We start from the raw sequence: 24,316 nt of genomic DNA on the forward strand, positions 1-24,316 counted from the left end.
CAGTTCTAGGTGCAGGTGTGTAAGTACCAGTTAAATCCTTCCTGTAGGAAGAAGTTGCACAGCATATTGATGTGAACTGCCACAAGCCTCTCTCCTGAGCAGCTTAGTACCACAGAGCAGTGTGCCTCCAACATCTGCTCAACGATTTTAACTCTCTCCTGGGTTAAGTGCTTATGGACCAGGGGATAAAGTCTGCTTCAGACAGGCATTTGGGAAACAATGTACTCCTTGCTTTCAGTACAGCCTAGCTTAGGTGATACCTCCTTCTGCTCCCCACACATGCTGTAATGAGCAAAAGTGCTCACCTCCTCCCTTCCTCTGTATGGCAGAACATTTACTTTGCACCCTCATAATGCAGAGCTTTGGAGCAGGGACTGCTTTTCCCAATCTCTTTCTAATGAGCACTAACAATAGGTTTTGGCCTCCCATTGCTGGGCATGAATATCATGGCCCTTTATGCCTCCTTACCTTGGGCTCAATTTTAGCTAGTCTCTTTAACTGACAAGTTCTGCGGATGCTTTGCTGGACATCAGAAAAGAGTATGCACATATTTGACAACACTTCCCTTGGAGAACCTTGTTATCTCTGCCAAAGCTCTTTTGTTCCCTTTGCTTGTTGAGATCAAATGTCCACTCTGGATGGAAGCCCTGTGGTCTCTGCAAGGCAAAACTTTACATGTATTATTAATGCTTGACTGAGACTGACAACACACTTGCTAGACCCTTCCATGCTACAGCATGAAATACCACCACTGGATGGAAAATAATCATAGAATCAATCAGGTTGGAAGAGACCTCCAAGATCAGCCAGTCCAACCTAGCACCCAGCCCTGACCAATCAACTAGACCATGGCACTCAGTGCCTCATCAAGGCTTTGCTTCAACACCTCCAGGGATGGCGACTCCACCACCTCCCTGGGCAGCCCATTCCAATGCCAATCACTCTCTCTGGCAAGAACTTCCTCCTAACATCCAGCCTAGACCTCCCCCAGCACAACTTGAGACTGTGTCCCCTTGTTCTCTTGCTGCTTGCATGGGAGAAGAAACCAACCCCCACCTGGCTAGAGACTTCATTTATCAATCCGTACTTACTAAAACACTTTAAACTCATCCTTCAGCAGCAACATTTTCCTGTTTTCCTATCCTTGTGAATGCAGGAGGTCTCTACTGCTCTCACTCAATAGCATGTCTGCAGACTGACCTGCTGCTGTAACCAACACCAGCACTGATGTTCAACTTGCATTGGTAATTTTCCTTTGGCACCTCTTATTTGCCTCACAGTTTTCACAGAACTCCTCCTTTGCCGTGCCAGTAGTAATGCAGATCTGATCTAACAGGTCAGTGTCCATTATGTTTCTTTAATTACCTTCTAGCTCTTTGTTACCCACAGGTGTCAGGAAAGAGTTTTCACACTGTGGAGCAAGCAGAATAAACAGCAAAGAACAAATGCTAGCTGAGCTCAATGTGACTTGCTCGTTCCTTTATGAAGCTTCCTTTTTTTCTAGTTTCCTCCTCACACTCTTAAAACATAGGGGCATACTTAAGAACTGAAAGCTCTGCTTTTCAGCTCTGGCAGACAGAAAGCTGGCCTACCTCCACTACTGACTGCAGAAATACAATTCTTTTCATTACTCCCTATCTTTTACATGACAAACTAAGGCCTTTGCAGTCCTGAGGTCCTTGTATTTTAATACCACACTATCACAGGCAGGGTTTGGAACGATCTAAGTCTAAACCAGGCAAATGACACTGACAAAAAGGTAAACCTGTTCAAACACTTTTTTTATTAATTAAATAAAAAGTATTCCATGGTACCTAGAGATCCCAAGTGCCAGAGCAGATGGACACGAGGCACAGCTCTGTGAGGCTGACCGAAACACACAAAGCGAGCAGGTCGGGAAGCCACGAGGGAGCTGGGGAAGGAGTCACACACCTCAGTACATGCCTGCACCTTGCTTACAGAGGAATCTGGCTTAGATAGGCTGTGCCATTGGTTTATGAGGCAAGTGAAAGAACTGCAGAGCTGAATGTAGTTAGCCAGTGGAGAGTGGGATTTTTCCTGTTGTAGTGTCAACTAATATTTCCTTTTAAGCTCTTGGAATGCTTTCAGAATGCTCTCTTTTGGACTAGAAGTCCCTAAGTTGATTAATTGCCTTCATTTTCACCCTATGAGAGAAGATAGACAGGAAAACATTTAAACATTTCCAGTGGAAAGCATGGGCAAACAAAACTAGAAGAAAAATCAGTGGTGGAAGACACCACATACAATCCCATAACCAATCACAAAGCAATGAGGACTGAAATCAGTGCAGAAAAGAAATCATCCACTCCTTCTGGATGACAGACACACTCCCACTGCAACTCAGACCTCCAGGGAAAACAAAGATGTGAGGTCACACTCAGTGGAAATTGGGCTAATGCAGAAGTGGGATGCCATGGGCAGGAGTGTTCTGCCTTCTGCTGCCATATTTGCCTCTCATCCTGACGTGCAGCCTGACATTAGCACTTATGCAACCACCAAGTCAGTAGGGCTAACAGGGCTCATCTGTGGGACAAGAAGCTTGGGGAAAATGGCTGGTGGGTGGTGGCTAGTGCTCACTGAGACTTTCAGGAGCTTCAGGCACGTGAAAACAGTCTGGGCTTCAGAGAAGATGAAAACCAGGGAATTTAGTACCTGCAGTACTGTGGGGCTTGTGGAGTTGGCAGACAAGGATCTTAGAACAGAAACTCTAAGAGAAATAGCATGTAAGAAACATTTGTCCCTTTAAAGAACCCATGTTGGGTAATAAGAGGTTGTCCTGTCTTGTTCCTGACCTGAAACTGACCCAGAAACTGTCATTTGACCCAGGGCTTCAAAGGGACACTGCAGATAGAATAGATTTTAAATTTAAAAGAAGTAATGTAAATAGTGAAAAAATATAGGAAAAACTACCTTGTTATAGAAAAATAAAACTTGCTAGAGAAAAACCTACCCAAAAAATCTGTCTTTCTGTCTAAAGCTCTTCTAAAGCACGGCCACAACCAGGAAAAAAAGCCATCTATTCCATGTGATGACAAAGCCACAGGAAAACATGAGCTATTATTTGTGCATCTGCAACCCAAAATCAGCCCAAATCAGGCAGCAGTTTACAATCTGCCCAATCTGTCACTCATGGCAAATTCTTGGTCCCCGAAAAAGGAAGTGGCAAAAGTGATGAACTCTGTTTCTTGCGGCAAATAACTCGCTGAAGTGGGAATACTGACAGGCTCCATAGGTGGCAGATCTACAACCAGAGAAAGCGAAGGGGAGATTGACCTGGGAAGAGCCAGTAAGCCAGAACAAACCCAGATGTGGTCTTGAGAGCCCAGGGACCACAGGGAGGCCACAGCCATGACACAACCTTACCTCTCCACCGTCACCTGTGCTGGCCTCCAGAGCCCCCTCTCCTGCTGCCTCTGGCTCCTCGGTTGGCTGTGGTGCAGCCAGGTCCTCCTGCCAAGTCACAAGAGAGATGTTTGTCCTTACTGCCACATGCAGACTCATCACCCTCATCTTAGACAGACTATTTGAGCAGGCTGCATTAAATGAGTTTGGGCATTGCACACATGAATAACATGAGGGTTTTACTAGATGGCAAGTACTGATCAAAATCCACTTTTTGTGCAGCTTGCTAGAGCAGATGTCTATGAAAAAGCAATTCAGTATCTTACAGCTGGGTTTAGGGGCTTCTCCATACAGAAATTCACTTCCTATTCTGAATTTTTCTTTCCTGTTACTAGGATCAGTTTTGACTTCTTCAGTATGCATACCTAGTGGAAGACAGATTATGCCTAGCCTTTCCCCACATTATCTTATCTACCTCTTACCCTAAGCACTCACTATGTAGACTAAAGCCAGATATAGCAGTATTGTGGTAGCATTCATGTCCTGCCTCAGACGAAATGGCATTATCAAAGGATAAGCTCTTCTTTGTGCTTCAAGTCCAAGCATTTTCATAACCACTTCAGGCTCCTTTAGCTACTTGCCCACATCTTTCAGCTACCTTCCTGCTCAAAGGAGAGGAGAAAATATTATATTACTAAGCAATTACTTTAATTGTGATTTGGTCATAGGGGAAGACAAAAATCCTGACCATACTGGATGTGTACAGGGGATGGACAGAAAACAACAATGATGTGGAGAATCAGTAAGCAACAGCAGGGGGAAACAGAAGTATCAGAACCTGATAATGAACAAAACATGATTAGGGGACAGGAGGGCATGGCTTAGGAGGAGAGTCTGAGGGTCCTGGGGCCTTTTAGTCTGAAGAAGGGAAGACTTAGAGGGGATTTGATAAATGTTTATAAGTACCTGAGGGCTGGCCAGGATGGGGGGGGACAGGCTCTGCTCACTGCTGCCTGGGATAGGACAAGGAGCAATGGGTGTAAGTTGCAGCAAGAGGTTCCACCTCAACACAAGGGGGAACTTCTTTACTGTAAGGGTCACACAGCACTGGAACAGGCTTCCCAGTGAGGTTGTGGAGTCTCCTTCCCTGGAGCCTTCCAAGGCCTGTCTGGATGTGTTCCTCTGTGCTCTGTGTTAGATAGCATTGTCCTGCCCTGGCAGGGGGGTTTGACTCAATGATCTCCTTGGGTCCCTTCCAACCCCTAACATCCTGTGAGCCTGTGAACCTCTGTAGTCCAGCCCCAGCTCACCAAAGATCTCTGATAGATTTCAGCTTCTCTGTTCCCTTTGAGCACACTTGCCTGGCAGTAATCTCTGACTTTTTATTCTCTTCCCACATCAATTTAGTGACATTATAGAAGAAACCTGAGACACATATGCTAGGTAAATTTTGCATGAAAGTGAGATATATCATTCAAAATTCAGTATTTTGGAAACATGATGCCACTGCTTTCCCTGGTGCTGCTGCAGATGCAGTGCAAATCAAATGTCCCTAACTTACTGTAAACAGAACCGTATGCTCTGTGTGTTTTGGGAGACTCTATTCTTCATATGCCATTGTTTTCCTTCCCTGTCACAACTTTTCTCATCAGCAGAAGAGCAGAACACTCCTGCTGCTTTTAGGACTTCATTAGGGAAGAGATGATGTGGAAAAAAAAACCAGCCATCTTTCACAGAGCTGCATAGATATAAGATAGACTACGTGAAAATTTTAACTGGAAATTGGATTTCAGATCCATTTTGGGCAGGAAGGGGAGCTGGGAGATGGAAGCACTGCAACCTGGCTGACCTCCCATGGGCTTCCTGCCTTCCACAGAAGCTGCTGTAAGAGGCCAATCCACAAAAGAAAGAAAATGGCCCAAATACAAGTCTCAACGCAGCACTGATGGCTGCTGCAGCTCCAGGCACTCCCTTCACCTCCCTGCTGAGTCTCAATTACTTTGTTTATAGAGAGAGTCATGCACTGGGGGTGTCATCAGATGAAAAGCACAGTCTGGGTTTGGGGTTTTTTTTGCTAACAAATGTGTCCTTCATGCATCACATGGTTAACTGAAATGATTCTTGCTACTATCATCCTGGTCCATGCTAAGCAAGCCCAGGAAACCTAATGACATCAAACTGCACATGTTGCCAAGAACAGTTTCTGGCCTCCAGTTCCTGGTGCAGCAGGGACTTAAGGCTGCTGGGGAGAGGCCACAGCTCTGATGGAGCCTCTTAGTCACAGCCTTTCTGGAAGAAAAGTGAACTTGCCTGTTGTCAGCAAATGAGCTCACATTGAACTTATGGAGCCTGATCCCACCTCCAGGTTTTACCTTTCCATGTATATGTGGCCATATAAAAGGACCACACCTTATAATTCAACAGGGCACTTAGGACCAAAGCAGGGAAATAGTCTCCATTTGTATTTTGAAGATTTACAAGCAGTTTTGTTGTACTGCCAAGTGGAAAGAAAAGAAACTTGTGATGCAAACCAACTGCAATAGCTGCAACCATAGGTTTTCAAAGGGCTTTTGAGGGTAGGGTTACCAGCTGTCATGTGAAACTGTGAAGGTGAATCAAAGGCAACTCTGCCTAAGGCACTGAGCTGCATTGGGTAAACTTAGGGACAGCTCCTAGGAATATAAAAAGAAGTGTAGTGCACCCTACCTTTCTATGGGGCATGGGCTTGTGCAGCCTGGAGAAAAGGCTCAGGGCTGACCTCATTGCTGTCTACAACTACCTGAAGGGAGGTTGTAGCCAGGTGGGGGTTGGTCTCTTCTGCCAGGCAACCAGCAACAGAACAAGGGGACACAGTCTCAAGTTGTGATGGGGGAGGGCTAGGCTGGATGTTAGGAGGAAGTTCTTGCCAGAGAGAGTGATTGGCATTGGAATGGGCTGCCCAGGGAGGTGGTGGAGTCACCATCCCTGGATGTGTTTGAGCAGAGCCTGGCTGAGGCACTGAGTGCCATGTTCTAGTTGACTGGACAGGGCTGGGTGCTAGGTTGGACTGGATGAGCTTGGAGGTCTCTTCCAACCTAATTGATTCTATGATTCTATGATCACCAATTCTGCATGTAGGCAGGCAGCTCAGCCCCGGAGGATGTGGAAATAGTCATAGAAAATGGGATCACTTTCTGAGGACTATCCTCAGGACTCTGCATCTGACAGCAGTAAGTGGGCTGAAGAATGCCAGTTCAGTTGCTGTGCTGCTCATTGTATCCCTTAAAGCATGCGGTCTGCCGAGGCTCCGCTCCATAAGGATATGAGTGACTCACCCATCTATTTTTAGACATGGAAGCAACCATGTTTCTGGAGAGTGTTTCTAAACTCTGTGTGTGGGGGGGGGAACTAGCACAATCACAGGATGAAGAGGTGTCAGGTCGTGTTAGGGACATCTCCTCAGAGCCTTTTTCTCACATGCTTCCCACCCTGCCCAGAATAGCAAGCGTGAGGTGAGGAAGGGCTGCGTTCTGCAGCTGGGTGTTGGCTGGCTAGGCATTTCAGTGACCAGTCAGGAAAACAATACACAGAAGAGGATCCTGTGATGTTAGGGTTTTCAGGTTGGATGAAGACCTAGAAATTCCCGGGTACCAACAGCAGCTACAACACTTACAGTTGCATGCTAGGAACGAAAGTAAAGATGAAAATCAATCTTCTGTGGAGGACAAAAAGTACTTTGACATTCTTTTCAGTGTTTGTCTCCAAATTAAAAGGGGTAAAATGTTCTAAGAAAAGCCACGAAGAAAATTGGTAATTCTCCTCCTGCTTTTACAAAGTAAATGTTTTTTTTCCCCCTCAGAAATTATGAGTTGGTTTAGAAAAACTATCATAAATTAAAAGGTCCTGCATCTGGGTGGAGGCAACGCCAAGCACAAACGCAGGCTGGGCAGTGAGGGGCTAGAGAGCAGCCCTGAGAAGAGGCACCTGGGGGTGCTGATGGATGAGAAGCTGAACGTGAGCCAGCAGTGTACATTTGCAGTCCAGGATCTGGTTGTCCCTCCGGGCTGCAGCAGGACAAGTGTGGCCAGCAGGGTGAGGGAGGTAATTCTCCCCCTCTACTCTGCTCTGCTGAGACCCCACCTGGAGTACTGCATCCAGTTCTGGAGCCCACATTACAAGAGGGACATGGATGCTGCAGCATGTCCAGAGAAGGGCCACAAGGATGATCAGAGGGCTGGAGCAGCTCTGCTACGAGGACAGACTGAGAGAGTTTGGGCTGTTGAGTCTGGAGAAGAGGAGGCTCTGAGGCGACCTTCTTGTGGCCTTCCAGGATCTGCAGGGGGCCTACAAAAAAGCTGGGGAGGGACTTTTTAGGCTGTCAGGGAGTGACAAGACTAGGGAGGGGATGGAGCAAAGCTGGAGATGGGTAGGTTCAGGCTGGACATGAGGAGGAAGTTGTTGAGCATGAGAGTGGTGAGAGGCTGGAATGGGTTGCTCAGGAAGGTGGTTGAGGCCTCATGCCTGGAGGTGTTTAAGGCCAGGCTGGATGAGACTCTGGCCAGGCTGCTCTAGGGTAGGGTGCCCCTGCCCATGGCAGGGGTGTTGGAACTAGATGATCCTTGTGGTCCTTTCTAACCCTGACTGATTCTATGATTCTAAAACAAAACAAAACAAAACAAAACAAAACCAAACCAAGAAAAACCCTGAGAGAGAAAAATCAAGTAGCCTAGCATAATAGTTAAGTGAAGCACAAGACCTTAGAACTTATTAAAGGAATACAAGTTATAAATTTATATATACACATATACATAAATATTTGCATATAGTACATATACACCATAGAAGAGAATATATCTATATATATAAATACAGTATTTCACGAAGGTTGTGAAATGTAGCGGTATGGCAGGATATCTTTTACACCTTGAGTACCATGTGCAGTTCTGGGCTCCTCAACTCAAGAGAGATGTTGAGATACTGGAACATGTCCAGAGAAGGGCAATGAAGCTGGTGAGGGGCCTGGAACACAAACCCTGTGAGGAGAGGCTGAGGGAGCTGGGGGTGTGCAGCCTGTAGGAGGCTCAGGGCTGACCTCATTGCTGCCTACAACTACCTGAAGGGAGGCTGTAGCCAGGTGGGGTTGGTCTCTTGTCCCAGGCAAGCAGCAACAGAACAAGGGGACACAGTCTCAAGTTGTGCCAGGGGAGGTATAGGCTGGATGTTAGGAGGAAGTTCTTGCCAGAGAGAGTGATTGGCATTGGAATGGGCTGCCCAGGGAGGTGGTGGAGTCGCCATCCCTGGAGATGTTCAAGAAAAGCCTTGATGAGGCACTTAGTGCCATGGTCTAGTTGATTGGACAGGGCTGGGTGCTAGGTTGGACTGGATGAGCTTGGAGGTCTCTTCCAACCTGGTTGATTCCATGATTCTATGAGTGACTTTGATTCTATGAAAGGAGGAGGAAGGAATGGAGCCTGAACGAGTCTGAGGACTGGATGTGACAGGTCTCTCAAACACCATGGGCTAAAATTCTTGTCCATAGTTCCAACCTGGTCGATTCTATGATCATAAATTAAAGTCTCAGTAAAGACCTGCCACTTATAAAAAAGAAATGCTAAAAGGCCTTAAATAAAGCATACTGTAAGCTCAGGTTCAGATATTTGAGCATGCTTTCTAAAAACAGTTCTTTAAAGTCCACAGATTTCGGAAGAAAAAATAATTACAGTTTGTTTCTTCATATTCCTCTGTTTCACAGGTTCTATGAAATACTCTCTTTCAGCTCAGCAGCTGTGTTGTATGTTCTGCTGTCTGAGCCCATCCATGAAACAGAAGTTGTATTTTTATCCATATTACATTATAGGCCAGTGAGGTTGTCTGCCAGCCTTAAAAATTCTGAGATAAACAACCTTATCAGGGTTGTCTTCCTGATCTAACAGAGAAAGCATGCAGACTCTAAATGTTGGGTGCTGGAACATTACTTCACCAAAAAGTCAACAAATTTGGGGGCAAGAGAGTTGTTGGTTATTATTGTTGCTGTTAGCAGTATTATTAGTATTATTTTAAGGTGGTAAAACCAGAAGGGTTTTACTGTCAACCTAATCTGCTACAAGTTCAGCTGCCCATAGTGAGGCATGACTTGGATAAGGCAAAGAAAGGTTCAGCCTCCTGTAGTGCTCTCGACCTTGGGTGTTGCAGCAGAAGCAGCACTACTTGGCAGTGTCCCCAAACCACTCCCTTGCAAGCCCTCAGGCAACCTGACAGGTTCTATGATCAGGCTGTCCTGGATGGGTTTTGGGCTGAATGTGCTCAAAGTGATGTTGACAGCTCTAAGAGGTCAACCTATGATTAAAGCAAGTAGTCCCACTGACAGGACAGGCAGATGGGTGCACAGAATTCCTGTCTTCCCTGCAAATCCAGGTGGACTCCAGCTCAGAGCCAGGCTCTCTTAGGTTTTCCTGGAACTGCTTATACAAATAAACATTTAATATGTTTGAATGTTTACATTGTTATCTGAAGGGATTACAGGGGCACATCCTTTAGCCACGAAGTGCGCACAGTCTCGTGGCCTTTGTGGCTTCACCAGTGCCACCCACAGCTCTCCTGTGTGTGAAAAATGTGTTGTATTATTTCCTGACTTAGTGAAAATGAATTTGGTAACAGCATCAGTAATACAGAGTGGCAGAGTATGCCACTCCATGATGTTTTTGCTGTCTCCCCTGCGTCATGGGCTGCTGAAGAGTAACACTGGGAAGCATCGCTGAAGTACAGTGAAGCCTGAATATAAAGAGAGAGTTTTGATTATTTATTCTACTTAATTGTAAGGTAGTTCAGCTGTTGATTTCCCTGCCTCTCCTGCCTAGCAGCTCTGCCCTTTGTGGCCTCTCAGATGCCCTTGGTTACTTTCTCTAGGGTGTCACTCTTCCTGCCCAATCTAATTTAAGCAGGGAAGGTCAATCCTCTGTTTCTGCTTCTAATTCCTTTGGTGTGACTGTCAGCATTGGTGGTGTCACACGGTTTGAGTGAAGAGAATTAAGGCCAGGAACATCAACCATTTGTGTTCCAAATGTGCAGTGGTCAGAGAAGCGAGGAGCAGTGGTGCAGGTGTGGTCTGTGTGCTAGATAAAGCTCAGAGAGAAACGCTGCGATCCGACGAGCCAGCCCAGCGGCTGCACATCGCTGACAACTTCTCAAAGGATTCATGGAGTGAGATAAACAAAGAGATCAAACTCAATCCAAAATGACAGAGCCATGAACTGACAAGGAGAACATATAAAAGCTGGCAGGCCAAATAGATCGAAAGGGAAGATCTAGGTGGAGGGTGCAGGGAAACATCAGCTACTGGGGAAATCCTTCTAGTCCCTGAGGGAGACTTGGTGAGTTTGTGTGTGCATACACGCGGCTGTTCCTAACCACGTGCTGTCTGCAATGCAGCAAACTTTTGTGCTGTGTCATACAGAAGATGAATTAATCCTCTTCTAAGACAGGGGTATTCACTGTGTGGTTAGCTCACTGAAATCCTTTAATGTCCACCCCAGGGACTGGTGTGGATGTAGAGCCACAGATAAACCACATTACTGATGGGTCTCATTACTTTGTATACTGGAAAAATTGTGGAAGGGTTTAACATCTTTTAACTTACAGATCTTTTAGGAAAATGCTATAAAACTCCTCCAAATCAGTCAATAATTTTTTGCACTCAGCAGTGCCCTGCCCTGTGCCAAAGCCCTACAAGGCTGTGCCGACTCTATTCAAGGTTGCACTTATCTGGTGCTTGGCACCCCTCCATAAGCATAGAGTTACTTCAGCCCCCTTTCCTTCTGCCTGTCTCTGGGTGCTCCCACTGAGGGCAGCAAGGAGCAGCAGGCTGCCAACTGCCTCACGTGCAACCACATTTCAATGCCTGCCATATTCCAGGAAGGGTAGTCCCATGGCTAATATCATCATATGATACATCTGCAGAGCTCAACCACCCCATGGCTGCTGCCCCAAGCAAAAGTTAATCCAGAATCCTTTGAGTTCCCCACTCATTGCTGGTATGTGCCTGCCACTGATCCCGGCTGGCAAGAGCAGATTAAATGTCAATAAGCTCTCTGCAATTGATATTAATACTGGGAATGCTGAGCTGGGGACATGCCTCTTAGGCCACTCAGCTCCCCAGATTTCAGTCATCCTGTAGTACTGCTCAGTGCCCTGCATTCACACAAATCCCTAGGAGCTTTGAAGAAGCCCTCTATAAAGTCAGCAAGGAACAACAGCAGAGATAGATGAAAACAGAAAAAAAGACTGGCAACTGCTCTTTGCAGTTAGAAAGACAGAGAGAGTGATTGGCATTGGAATGGGCTGCCCAGGGAGGTGGTGGAGGCACCGTCCCTGGAGGTGTTCAAGAAAAGCCTGGATGAGGCACTTAGTGCCATGGCCTAGTTGACTGGACAGGGCTGGGTGCTAGGTTGGACTGGATGATCTTGGAGGTCTCTTCCAACCTGGTTGATTCTATGAAAGGAGGAGGAAGGAATGGAGCCTGAACGAGTCTGAGGACTGGATGTGACAGGTCTCTCAAACACCATGGGCTAAAATTCTTGTCCATAGTTCCAGGATTGCACTGCCATAACCGCAGATATTTGCTTTTTAAACACTTAAGTGTTATACTTCATCACTCTTCTCAGTCTATCTCCAGTGAGTCACTCAACTGCATTAGAGAGCCTGATGCTGCTGCTGGCAGCCTTTGGCTATATTTCCATTAGCAAATTGTGCAGCACAACAGGAGCAGATCTAGAGACAAAACAGCTTGTTCCAAGGGTCCAGTACAATCCCTCTACTCTGTGGCAATCAACCATTAGCAGTTGTGATGCACACAGTGCACATATGAATCTCAGTCTTCCATGTTATTGCTATCTTAAAGGCATCTAGCAGATGCAAAAGGTATGGTGAGATGACTACAAGATTTCCACTCCTACACTGAACTAAACCAGTAGAGTAGATGAATCCTCTTTCAGAGAAACACTCTTCATTAATTTCTTTCTCTTACAGCTTCTTTTGTCTTGCCTTTCTCCTCCTGTTTTCATTCTGCTGATGACCTCTGCTATTTCACACAACATCATGGTACTGTACCCGAAGCAGCTTCCTAGCTCCCTCATTTAGTCTGTCCTATGGCATGTGACATACCCCCTTTTTTAATCTGTTGATAAGTCCCTATTTTTGAGGCAGACACCAACAAAAGATAGCAGGACAGTTTGGGTGCTTAATGTTTTAACTCTCTAGAAAATTCACAACTTTGTGTATTGCTTGCAGCCTGTATGATGCTTACAGTCGGCACTGCCACTACTGAGGGTAAGGGAATCACCAGTTTCCTAAGGCACTATCTGTGCCAGAATGGCTACACGTAACATCTACCAGTTTGAGCTCTAAAATCAACACCTGTAAGCTGTAGCTCATCAGTCTTTGAGGAAAAGCTCTCACTTAGGATGAGTAAGAGGATTGCTACTACTCAACCCTCGCCAGAAGGAGACAGTTTGGTATCTGCAGGACAGATTCCTGTTGTCAGCAAATTCCTAGCTCTCCTGGGTCTATCACCCTATGCCTGGTCAGTCAAAAGGTAGGAGGGAGTAGCCTGACTGTTTGCACTCCTGCAGCCTAACTCCTGCAGCTCCCTGTGGGAATAGAGATTAATTTTATCCCAAGGGCTCAGCAGAACTTCTGTATCTGCCGTTTTCACATGCTTTCAGGAGGACATTTTGCGTCACTCGTGGCTGCTGGTCTCTTTTGTTAAGCTATTCTCTCAGGATTTATATGGTGTGTAGAAGTTTTGTTTCACATCACAATGTGTTTATGTGCAGATCAGGAAATTCATCAGCCAACTGTCTGAACAATCCTAACAATTTTGGCCAGCCTTGCTTTGCTTTGATTCTGGGTTTGGGCTTGTTGTGACTCATCCAGCTCATGTTGCTATCAATGCCATTGACCACAGCTCTCTGCGCAGGGGAAACACAGCCGAGCTTACCAAAGAGCTGCCAAACACTGTCCTCATGTACTATACAAATGGTTGCTGTTTGTTACCACCCGGTGAGAGCATCCTCTCTAATGATGCAACTTTGCCCTCATCTAGAAAGTTGTTCTGCTCCTTCCCATGCCCCTTAAATCCCCCTGTTTGAAGCATGTGTTTGTCAAATTAGGCTTCGGGACAGAAGACGTCTTGTCTGAGTCTGGCTTAATCTGTGGACTGTCACGCAGCCTTTATCAACAAGTTCTTGGCTGCTGTGCAGAGCAGAGCAGAGCAGAGCGGATCAGGAGGGCCGAGCTCCCGGCAGGACCTGGCTCTGCCTGAGCTGCTGCTGCCCTCTGCTGCCGGCCCAAAGCCCGGGGCAGGACCTGAGCTCCCCTCCTTCACAACTTAGCACATCTCTAGTTCCAGCCAGGTGCTCACTGCAGCTTTGTCACGTTTCAAGTCTCTGGGGAAAACTGCCTTCTATGTTCATCAGAAAATGGGAAGCTGGACGCTCGCCTGAGGTACCCTCTGACAGCACAAGAGGCAATGGGAACAAATCAGCTGTGTCCACCTGAAGGCAAAAAGCTTCTTTGTTTTTCCTGTGAGGTTACTGGCATGAGTTGCTCAGGGATATTTTGGAGGTATTAAAAACCAAACTGCTCTTACTGACCCAAAGGGTGTTGAATCAGATGGCCATAGGGTCCCTTCCAAACTAAACAATTCTGTGATGCTATCAGGTATTGCACAATCATATTAAGTGTGATAGAAAACCAGGTAGTGCTGAAAACCTCTCCCTCACTGAACAGGTAAAACCATCGACTGTAAATGTTTGCAGATAGCACTGTCCTGTCCTGTATATCACCAAAGACACAAACATACCTTTTTTATAACTCCTGTAGTGGCCACAATGGTCTCTGCTCCTTCTACAGTCTTGTTTGCCACTGTGTTCACACTGGCTACAACAGCTTCTCCCACCACATTGGCCTGCTCTTTGGTCTTCTCAGCAACTGAGATTTGAACAAAAGCAGAAAGTCAATGAAGTAGGCACTACCAAGGCACTGCCAGCTTCACTGGGACAACAAACAATTGCACTGAGGTAAGAGAAGCCCTGGTGCAGTCTTTATTTGGAGTTCTAATGTGATATCATGTCTGAGTTTAAATCACGCACGGCAGGGATTTTTCCAAATCAAAATGCTGCTCAGAGGGCAGCACTGCAACCTGGCAGCCTTTGTGGGCAACTGAATAATGACAAATTCACTGTGAGATTCTAAGAGACAACTGTGCAAGTAAGGCATTTTGCATCACAGACTGGTTATGACCTCTCTGGGCACCTTCTGTTTCATTTGTCATACCTGGGCTGAAATAAAAAAGCAATCATTATGAAATTCTCCATGGAAAGGATTCATTCATCTGTCTCCCAAGCAGTCCGTTTTGGCTGCCCTGTTTGGGAGTTTGGGAAACCTAGAAGTTTCCCTTGGAGTCCCTGACTCTGTGACTGCCTGACAGGAGTATCCCCAGGATCACAGTTTTGGCCACCCAGGATCTGACGCAAGTAAACCCTTGCTGCACGCCAAGCAGCACTCTTGACATTGTGAAATGTCTAAATTGCTGTGAATCATCCAAGACTGACAAATAACATTTGTTAGATATTTTTGACCTGCTTTACTGATTAAATATTTTTTCCTACCCATGTACACTCTAAATACCAGGCCTTGAACCATGGGTCCTGGCAAGCATCCTCCATTCATCGAATGGAAGGTCATGCAGATCAGTGGTGTCCCCTAGAGACCTTCTACTTGGCAGAAGTGAGGGCTTTATCAAGAGGTCCAACAACATACCACACAGATTTACACACCTCTCTCAGGGCTGTGTTCTTACCTGAGGTCACACTTTGCACTACACCTTCTTTGGTTTTGGTACCTGTGAAAGGAAACACATGGTCTATCAGTGCTACTTGGCAAAGAACCCCTTGGTTTCTGGACACAGATGACTTTCTGTTCTTGGGAAGTGCAGTGAGGAGCTGTGGTGCTTCTGGTACCTCCTGATAAGACACAAAGGCATTTGTAGAGCAGGTGGAAGGGACCAGGTTTCTTCCCCAACAAAGGTAATGAATACCTTTGTATCAGCAGTTGGATAACTTCAGTCCCAGATTATCTGGAAATATTTAGACTTGAGAAATCTTGATTATATCATGCTGAAGTATGAAAATTTGTCCCAGCAATATTTAGAAATGAAAAAGAAAACAGTCAAGCAGAGGCAAGTCAATGTTAACCTAACTGTAAAAGTAGAATGTACATTAAGTCATTTGGAAACATCTCACTTAACTTCATTCAGTTTTCCAAGACAAGCAGCCACATTTGCAACTCTCCCCTGCTTTTCAGCAGAATATTTGTCTGCAGTGGTCTCTCAAAGCTTCATTCTATACCTCTAAGAGTGTGGAGAAACTTGAAGCTGAATTTACAGAACGACCATCCACTTTCTACATACCTATTTATCAGATTCCCACTTCAGTGCCTCAGCATGGGCTGTAAGTGCCTGCTCACAGCAATACACAAAACACAGAGTTTTTTTATCTCAGATTATGAGATGTATGCTGACATTGTAATTTATCTTGCTGCTCTCAAAGCACAAAAGCTAACAGGATGTGAGAGCATTCGGTTTGCAAGTCATGTAGCCCTTAAGGCATAAATACTCTCTATTGTTTTCCTCTAAGCTTGAAGTGACTTGCTGGAAGCGACCTCCTATACATCTCCACTTTTTGTATACTGCAGCACATATGTTAAATCATATGATAGATGGGCAGCCTCTACAGCACCTAAATGCTTTTTCATATCACAAAAACAAAAGGTCAAATTTATCTCTGTTGGATGTTAAATAAACACATGCCAAAAAAGTTCTGCTGGTCCTATTTTACTGTATTTTGTAAACCACCTGCACCAATCCAGGCTCATTTCAAGTCTCTCATACTGGTACCACAAAAGTTTTTTTCTGGCCAGCTGTCAAAATGCTAGAAATAGAGAGGCAGATCTTTAACTCCAGAGGTATTGGAGCATTCATGGGTGTGGTGGGAGAATTCGACTGCAAACCACATCTCATTCTCATGAACAGCCCAAAAGCAAAACAGGTGCAGTGCCCTGATAACAATAGATCCAGTCCAACTCTGTTCTGCCCAATACATGTTACGTGTTATTGAATGTAGTTCTTAATTGTGAGTTTATTTTGGTGGCTGTGATGGTTGCTTGGGGCAAAACAAAGCTATTCTACAACAATATGCCCTCAACATTTCACTCCACCCTCCCAAAGTGTGTTAAGACTGAAGAAATGAAATCCTGTACTTTATACTTGTTACTGCAGCTCCTGATGATGTATAACACAGGTGTACTGGTATAAACTGAGTTTAGTAATAGCCATCATATATAAATGGGTGCAGAAGCACAGCAGTGAGAAAAGAAGGTGCAAGTCTCAAGCCATTAATGTGAGCTCCTGAGTGGGCCAAATGCACACAGTTCAGTTGCCACCCTGTTTCGGTTTCCCTCCCAGTGCCATCTGAATAGAAGACTGCTACAATATTGATTTGACATACAAGGTCTTCTCACATCAGACACAGATGTACAAGCTTAACTCTTCTTCGCTCTTTTGTGGCCAAAAAGCAGTTGTTAGGTAAACAAAGTATGTAACATGCTGTACTAGCCTTGCATATCTTTCTGTTTTGCAGCAATCACATAGTGAAACAAGTGCTGTACTTCTGTACATGCTTTTACCAGACTTTTGATTTAAGGTGACTGTCTGGGCTTGATCCTTTTGCAGAGGCAGGAGAGTGCAGGCTGACATATTTTCTGATCGAAAGTAATTCCAGAAAGGAGGGATGCAGATAGAACAAACCCCCCTGAATCCACTTCATGACAGAAGCAACGGCATTGGGAAGGACCACGGCTTCAGCCTGGTGAGAGCTTGCCACATCTTCCTTACCCAGTCTCCTGACCACACCCAATGACTCAGGCTCAGCATCCATTATGCACCACATGAAATCCGACCTTCTGCCGCATACCCTTGCCAGCAACCCGCATCTGTTGAATCAGAAAGCAATCACCTGATGCTCAATCTCATTTCACTCATTAGTCCTTGCCTGCAGCTTGTGCACAGAGAATTAGAAGTTCATGCATTCTGCCTCTTCTGAGTGCTGCAAGTCATCTGTAAGAGCTTGGGTATCACAAGGGTGGTAGAGTTCAGTGCAGTGGGAAGAAATTGTTTGTAGAGAAGAATATTATGATGTGCTGTAAGTCCTGCAGGAGTTCGTACTGGAGTCATTTCACTGAAGTAGAGTTTGGTGCACTGGGGCTTTCTGCAGCATATCACTGAAAGCCATTCTGGAAAACTAGAAATTCTTTTTGTTGAGGCTTCCTGAATTTAGCATGGAACAGCACTAATGACCTTAAACTCAGTACTCTGATGCAGCCTTGTACTACCTTTGTTAACTACCTTCAGCACCACTTATCCCCCTACTTAAACCACCTTAAAAAGACAGCACATTGAATCACATCTTGAGTACATATTCACCTTGGAAGATTCCACTCCCACTTTGGCTCTTATGACTGGAAGAGCAGTCTGCCATTTTACTAAGTGCAAAGGTGGCCCATGCTACAGGATTTCTCTCTGCCCTTTCATACACTCTCTTCTCTACATGTTCAGTAACCCACAGGTCAAGGCAGGAGCACCCCACAATTCATGACTTCCCCAGTGACAGCGGCACCTCTAACCAGCCCATCTGTGAGCTGCATTGCAGTGCTAGCACAGCAAGGAGGCATCTCTGGCCCTGCCATGGGTTGTGGGAACTGAAGCTGCATGGCTCAGAGGGAAGGGACAAAGTGGCCACCGTGCCCTCATGACGCTGCCCACTCAAGGAGGGTGCCCCTGAATAAGCATTATCTTTTTTTTCCTGGGGTGGAAGAAAGTGACTCACCAGTAGTGGTGATTATGCTCAGACATCTGGGATCCTCCTTGGAGAGCAGCAATGAATTAACAGAAACCTGAGCAGAAGTCAGAGATTCACTTCAACCAACCCAGGCTTTAAGTTTTTTCCTCTCTTTCCTGATGTTCTAAAAAGACCATCAAGCTTTTATAAAAGCATTATTTTCTCTTAGCATCCAAAATTTCAGTTTGTGTCTCATAACACTCTAGACCAAGCTGCTGGGATGGGGATCTGAAACGAAGGAACAGGGAAGGAACAGTTCAAGTCTCTGATTAACTGTTCACGTGGAACAGAATGAGAAAAGGCAGCATGAACAACATACTAATCATTCCAGTTTCAATCGATATACCCAGCCTCCAACTCCTCTGCTCATTTAAGAATCAATTCTCTGAGCTAATCAGCATTTTTTCCTGCTTGGGAAAGACTGAATTTCCCCCAAAGGACTGAACATCCTCCAGTGTGCAACTGGAACTGAATAAGATTCAAGGCAAAGCATGTGAATAAGATCCAAGGCACGACAGGACAGGAATCAGCAGTATACCGGTCAAAAAATAAAAGGAGAAAACAATCCTTGACCTTTACTTGATCTTCATTCACAGATTTTGGCTTTAAGCAGAATATTCAAAACTTTACTGGAAAGGTTAGAATGTCCTGAGCAGACTCTGTATGCCATGGCTGTGCAAAAATTCAAACCAGGTCACAGCATGGACAATCACAGCATGATTGAACAGAACTGGAAGGAATTCTGTCTAAAAGCTCAGAGTAGCCCTTTCTGACACTTAAATCGAGAAGCGTTTGGAGCAGCAGCTATGCTGCAGTTTGACCCCTAGCTGTAACATTTGGCTATTGTGGTTAATTTAACTGTTTAAAGGGATGCTGTTTTCTTTCTTTCTTTCTTTCTTTCTTTCTTTCTTTCTTTCTTCCTTTCTTCCTTTCTTCCTTTCTTCCTTTCTTCCTTCCTTCCTTCCTTCCTTCCTTCCTTCCTTCCTTCCTTCCTTCCTTCCTTCCTTCCTTCCTTCCTTCCTTCCTTCCTTCCTTCCTTCCTTCCTTCCTTCCTTCCTTCCTTCCTTCCTTCCTTCCTTCCTTCCTTTCCTCCTTTCCTCCTTTCCTCCTTCCTTCCTTCCTTCCTTCCTTCCTTTCCTCCTTTCCTCCTTTCCTCCTTTCCTCCTTTCTTCCTTTCCTCCTTCCTTCCTTTCCTCCTTCCTTCCTTCCTTTCTTTCTTTCTTTCTTTCTTTCTTTCTTTCTTTCTTTCTTTCTTTCTTTCTTTCTTTCTTTCTTTCTTTCTTTCTTTCTTTCTTTCTTTCTTTCTTTCTTTCTTTCTTTCTTTCTTTCTTTCTTTCTTTCTTTCTTTCTTTCTTTCTTTCTTTCTTTCTTTCTTTCTTTCTTTCTTTCTTTTTCTGTCTTTCTTCCTTTCCTCCTTCCTTTCTTTCCTCCTTTCCTCCTTTCCTCCTTTCTTTCTTTCTTTCTTTCTTTCTTTCTTTCTTTCTTTCTTTCTTTCTTTCTTTCTTTCTTTCTTTCTTTCTTTCTTTCTTTCTTTCTTTCTTTCTTTCTTTCTTTCTTTCTTTCTTTCTTTCTTTCTTTCTTTCTTTCTTTCCTTCTTTCCTTCTTTCTTTCTTTCTTTCTTTCTTTCTTTCTTTCTTTCTTTCTTTCTTTCTTTCTTTCTTTCTTTCTTTCTTTCCTTCTTTCTTTCTTTCCTTCTCTCTTTCTCTCTTTCTCTCTCTCTCTTTCTTTCTTTCTTTCTTTCTTTCTTTCTTTCTTTCTTTCTTTCTTTCTTTCTTTCTTTCTTTCTTTCTTTCTTTCTTTCTTTCTTTCTTTCTTTCTTTCTTTCTTCCTTCCTTCCTTCCTTCCTTCCTTCCTTCCTTCCTTCCTTCCTTCCTTCCTTCCTTTCTTCCTTCCTTTCTTCCTTCCCTCCTTTCTTTCTTCCCTCCTTTCTTTCTTTCTTTCCTCTGAGTCAGCTTCAAATTGAAAGGTGAACTTTTACATACATTCACTTACAGAATGCCAACAGTAAAGTATTTGAAGTCTGGGGACTAAGACATTCCCAAACCTACTACACAAAACATTTGTATTTAATTTCTAATGAACAGGTCTATTTCTGTATCTACCATCAACACACAAACGTATTTCTGTACCTATTGTCAACAGAGCTGCTTTAGAGCAGCTACAGGATTTCTTTCTGTCTACATATAGCGGTGGATGTTGCAGCATGACAGCAGGAAGAAACAGCATGTAAACTTTCCTACTAAAAATATCACTCTCTCCTTCATCTAGCAAACTTAAAAGCTGCATGAGGTGCAGTGATTACTGCTGATTACCTCAGCAGTGAGGTAATCAGTCTTGGGAACTAAGACTTCCTGAATATTGCAGTATCTGGAATATCTGACCACCCAGCCATATAATTGTATGTGCTAGATAATGGAGATAGAAGGTTTCAAGGGTCACCTTGAAAAGAGAGATTTCTGAAACAGGTCATTAACTTTGAGGGAGGTCTTACATGTGCTGTTGTCTAGATCCTATCCTTTGGCCAAAATGAATTTAGGTGTCTCTTGTAAAGTCATGTAATGCATGCAGGGGCACCAAAACAGGTCAGTGAACAAGAAAAGGATTTCATGACAAAATGACATGTTTGTGGGGAAGCAGACATATCCTGCAGTCCTCACTTAATAGCACTGCTGGCTCCTCTTGGGGACCTCCTTGGCTTGTCTCTTGCAGCATGGAGCTGAGATGAGAGACCAGCAGTGGTCAGATGCTTGGAGAGTGAGTGGCTCTACCTGGAAACCATCAGTGAATATTCATAACAGAAATCTTCATCTCGGCATCTGCTCCTTAACATTCTATTAGCTCTGGCCATTTCTGTGTCTAATTTACAGCTGAGGAAACTGAAGCACCCAAAGTTCACACACAGTGGCTCTGTGACAGAGCAGGGGATGTTATCCAGAATGCCTGTCATCCGCTCCCAAGCTTTAGCCACAACATAATTTCCCCAGATTTTCTCAGAGATAAGCTACGCATCGGTTCATGTGCAAATGTAGACTGAAAACAATTCTCTTACCTACATACATCACCCCTTCTTTAGTCTTCTCTGCAGCCTCTGTCACTCCCTGCTTGGTCTTTTCTGCAGCTGCCACCACACCTTCTTTAGCAATGGAGAAACCTTTCTTAAAGACATCCATTCTTGTTTCTTGTTAGTGCACTATCTAGATGATCTGAGCGAGGGACAGCAGCAAAAATCACTTCAAGACTGAGACTGCAATATGCAGCCTTGCCCTCAGTGAATACTCAGTTTTTCTGTTGATCTCTGGCTTTGCTCTTACTGCTCTGCTGGATGAAGGCAGTGAGGCAAACCTCACAGCCGCTGCTGGCTCTTATTGATGAAGTGTGCTGCAGTGTAGCCAATGCCTGTGAGCAGCTGATACTGAAATATTAATGATATGGATCTACTTGGGAAGATTCAAGAAGGGAGGGGGAGAGGAGGAGGATGACATCGGTAGGTAAGGGACTGCCTGGAAAATTTCCAGGCAGATAAAGCTGTAAAATATGCTGCAAAGCTCTCTCACTCGAGGATGCTCTTATGTGAAGAGAGAGGCTTTTCATCCGAAGAGCTGAGTTCCTGAAAGGGCATCTCCCGGAGGCTGCAGCAGGACGCAGACACAAGCTCTCCTGGGCTTCCAGGGGACAGAGAGCACATAAAGCTGGTAAAGTTTGTATCAAATGAACAGGTTTCCTGGTCTGACAGTTACCAGAACCCATTCTACACAAACAGCAAAAAGAACATTATTTCTAGTAAATAATAAGAGCAAAAGGCAAGCAGCTCAAGGTGTTGCTCATGTGAAGGGAGCTAAGAAGTCACAAGTGCAGTGTTTGTCAAGTCTGAAAGCATTTAGTATAAGTTATGGGTTTTGCTCAGCTGCACGTCCCATTAAACAGTTCATTTCTGAAAAATCAGATGCCTGTTGAGGGAAATCCTGTTTCCTATTTGTTTTTCCAAGTTGCTGTAGACAGAGCTTTGCTCTGGTGTTGCAGAGATGACATTTTACACCAAGGCCATCACTCATACCACAGGTCTGTGCTACAGAGCATGGTGGGATGAGGAAACCATCCAGCAGAGAACTGACTAAGGAAATCCTATGGTCTGCACGCAGCCTCAACACTTTGCTTGGAACAATTGCTGAATTATACAGTCATTAATTACAGTTGGATGTCCTAATGTGCTCAAACTCAAGATAAACTGTTTTCTGAAGTAGATCCTGAGTGGCCCAAATCAGTTACTGTTCCACTACCAAACTGAAATCCACTTGTGAAAACAAGCATTGGTGCTACAACACCATTACTTCTTAGCAATGCCACATCCCACATCTGAAACTACAGAAGCCACAGAGCACTGGCCTCTGGGCACAAACTCTGAGCAGCTTTGGATGTTTGCTTTTCCTCACCAGGCAAACAGAACAGGAAATGCAGAGGTTTAACTGCACTATGGAAGGGTAGCACAGTGTAACATCATGTAGTGTATTGGTCCATAAGCCACTGCTGCCACAAGTTATGAGTCTGGAAGTGTCAGATGGGGAATGACTACACAGAAAACAGTCTGAATGAAAAATGGCATCCCCATACATACATGCAGACATGTACACAAACATCACTGTGTGTGTACACAAACATGTCCAGAGAAGGGTGATGGAGGTGGTGAGAGGCCCTGTGAGGAGAGGCTGAGGGGGCTGGGGGTGTGCAGCCTGGAGAAGAGGAGGCTCAGGGCTGACCTCATTGCTGGCTACAACTACCTGAAGGGAGGTTGTAGCCAGCTGGGGGGTGGTCTCTTCTCCCAGACAACCAGCAACAGAACAAGAGGACACAGTCTCAAGCTGTGCTGGGGCAGGTCTAGGCTGGATGTTAGGAGGAAGTTGTTGGCAGAGAGTGATTGGTATTGGAATGGACTGCCCAGGGAGGTGGTGGAGTCGCTGTGCCTGGAGATGTTGAAGCAAAGCCTGGCTGAGGCACTTAGTGCCATGGTCTAGATGACTGGACAGGGCTGGGTGATTGGTTGGACTGGATCATCTTGAAGGTCTCTTCCAACCTGCTTGATTCTATGATTCATTACTGTGGAAGCAAGAATACTTCATTAGGTTAAAAAGTGCAAGATTCAGAGGAAGACTATTACAGCATGCCAGTTATTATAGGAGCTCTCATTGTTCTAGACTGCCACAGCAAACTGTGAGAAAAGGATTTTCTCTCTCTCTCTCAAAATTTCCTCTAGGTAGCTGATTGGCCATCACCCAAACTGCATAGCTGGTGCTCCTATCTGCTTCCAAAATATTCTTAAATTGAAGAGATATGTGTGTTATTGTGCCTTACAACCAGCAATTTAACCTGGCTGCTCTTGCAGTCAGTCACAAGACTCCCATCAAGCACCAAGCAGCTGTCTTGCTTTTACTATGTTTGGTAAAATGTGAATTTGCCATCTTTGGGAACTGCTGCAGGCCCCATTTACTTTTTCACTGGGCTTTCAAATACCATTAAATGAGGGCACAGAGCTTGCCAGGGTTATGGGCTTTACTGATAAAGTGGAGTGAGAAGCCCGGTTTGAATTTTGCTAGGCTATTGTTCTGTCATTGTGATCTGTACAATTGAATTCTACATGTTTTGCATGGCTATAAAAGGTAATAAATACACAAAATATCAAGCCATTCTAGGATATGAAACATGAATCACCATCAGATTGAATTAGCCAGCACTGGAGTAGGATACTCCTTTCCTGCCTTCCCCTCTCCTAATGACCTTCAGAAAGAGCTCACAAGAGGCATTTAAATGCCGTTGGATCTCCCCCAAGGCAGCAAGCAGTTTACACAGCCATTGTTTTACCTTGAAACCCTTTTAGGAAAGCTCTGGACTCCAGACAACATCATAGGTGATCTATTTAGGACAAGCATCAATAATGTTTCCTGAATGTTTGCCACCCCATGGCAGCTCTGGTACCCTACTTCAATTCTGAGCAGAGGAATCAATCACAGTTTGATGCCAATCTTGCCTCA

The 24,316-nt window shown here is 44.8% G+C and overlaps 1 protein-coding gene across 1 annotated transcript; it reads right to left on the bottom strand.

Annotated features, from left to right (window-relative positions):
* Positions 1–1,760: 1,760 nt before the first annotated feature.
* SNCG (synuclein gamma) lies at positions 1,761–21,682 on the bottom strand. The gene is made up of 5 exons (XM_064145671.1): positions 21,343–21,682; positions 15,200–15,241; positions 14,201–14,328; positions 3,385–3,471; positions 1,761–2,165 (listed from the first exon to the last, which is right to left on the bottom strand). Exons 1-5 carry the CDS (start codon positions 21,461–21,463, stop codon positions 2,145–2,147), a joined length of 399 nt encoding a protein of 132 aa, XP_064001741.1. The 5' UTR covers positions 21,464–21,682; the 3' UTR covers positions 1,761–2,144.
* Between the last annotated feature and the right edge of the window lie 2,634 nt (positions 21,683–24,316).

This window comes from Pogoniulus pusillus, chromosome 6 (assembly GCF_015220805.1).
Source record: "Pogoniulus pusillus isolate bPogPus1 chromosome 6, bPogPus1.pri, whole genome shotgun sequence".
In the NCBI taxonomy this organism is placed as follows: Eukaryota; Metazoa; Chordata; class Aves; order Piciformes; family Lybiidae; genus Pogoniulus; species Pogoniulus pusillus.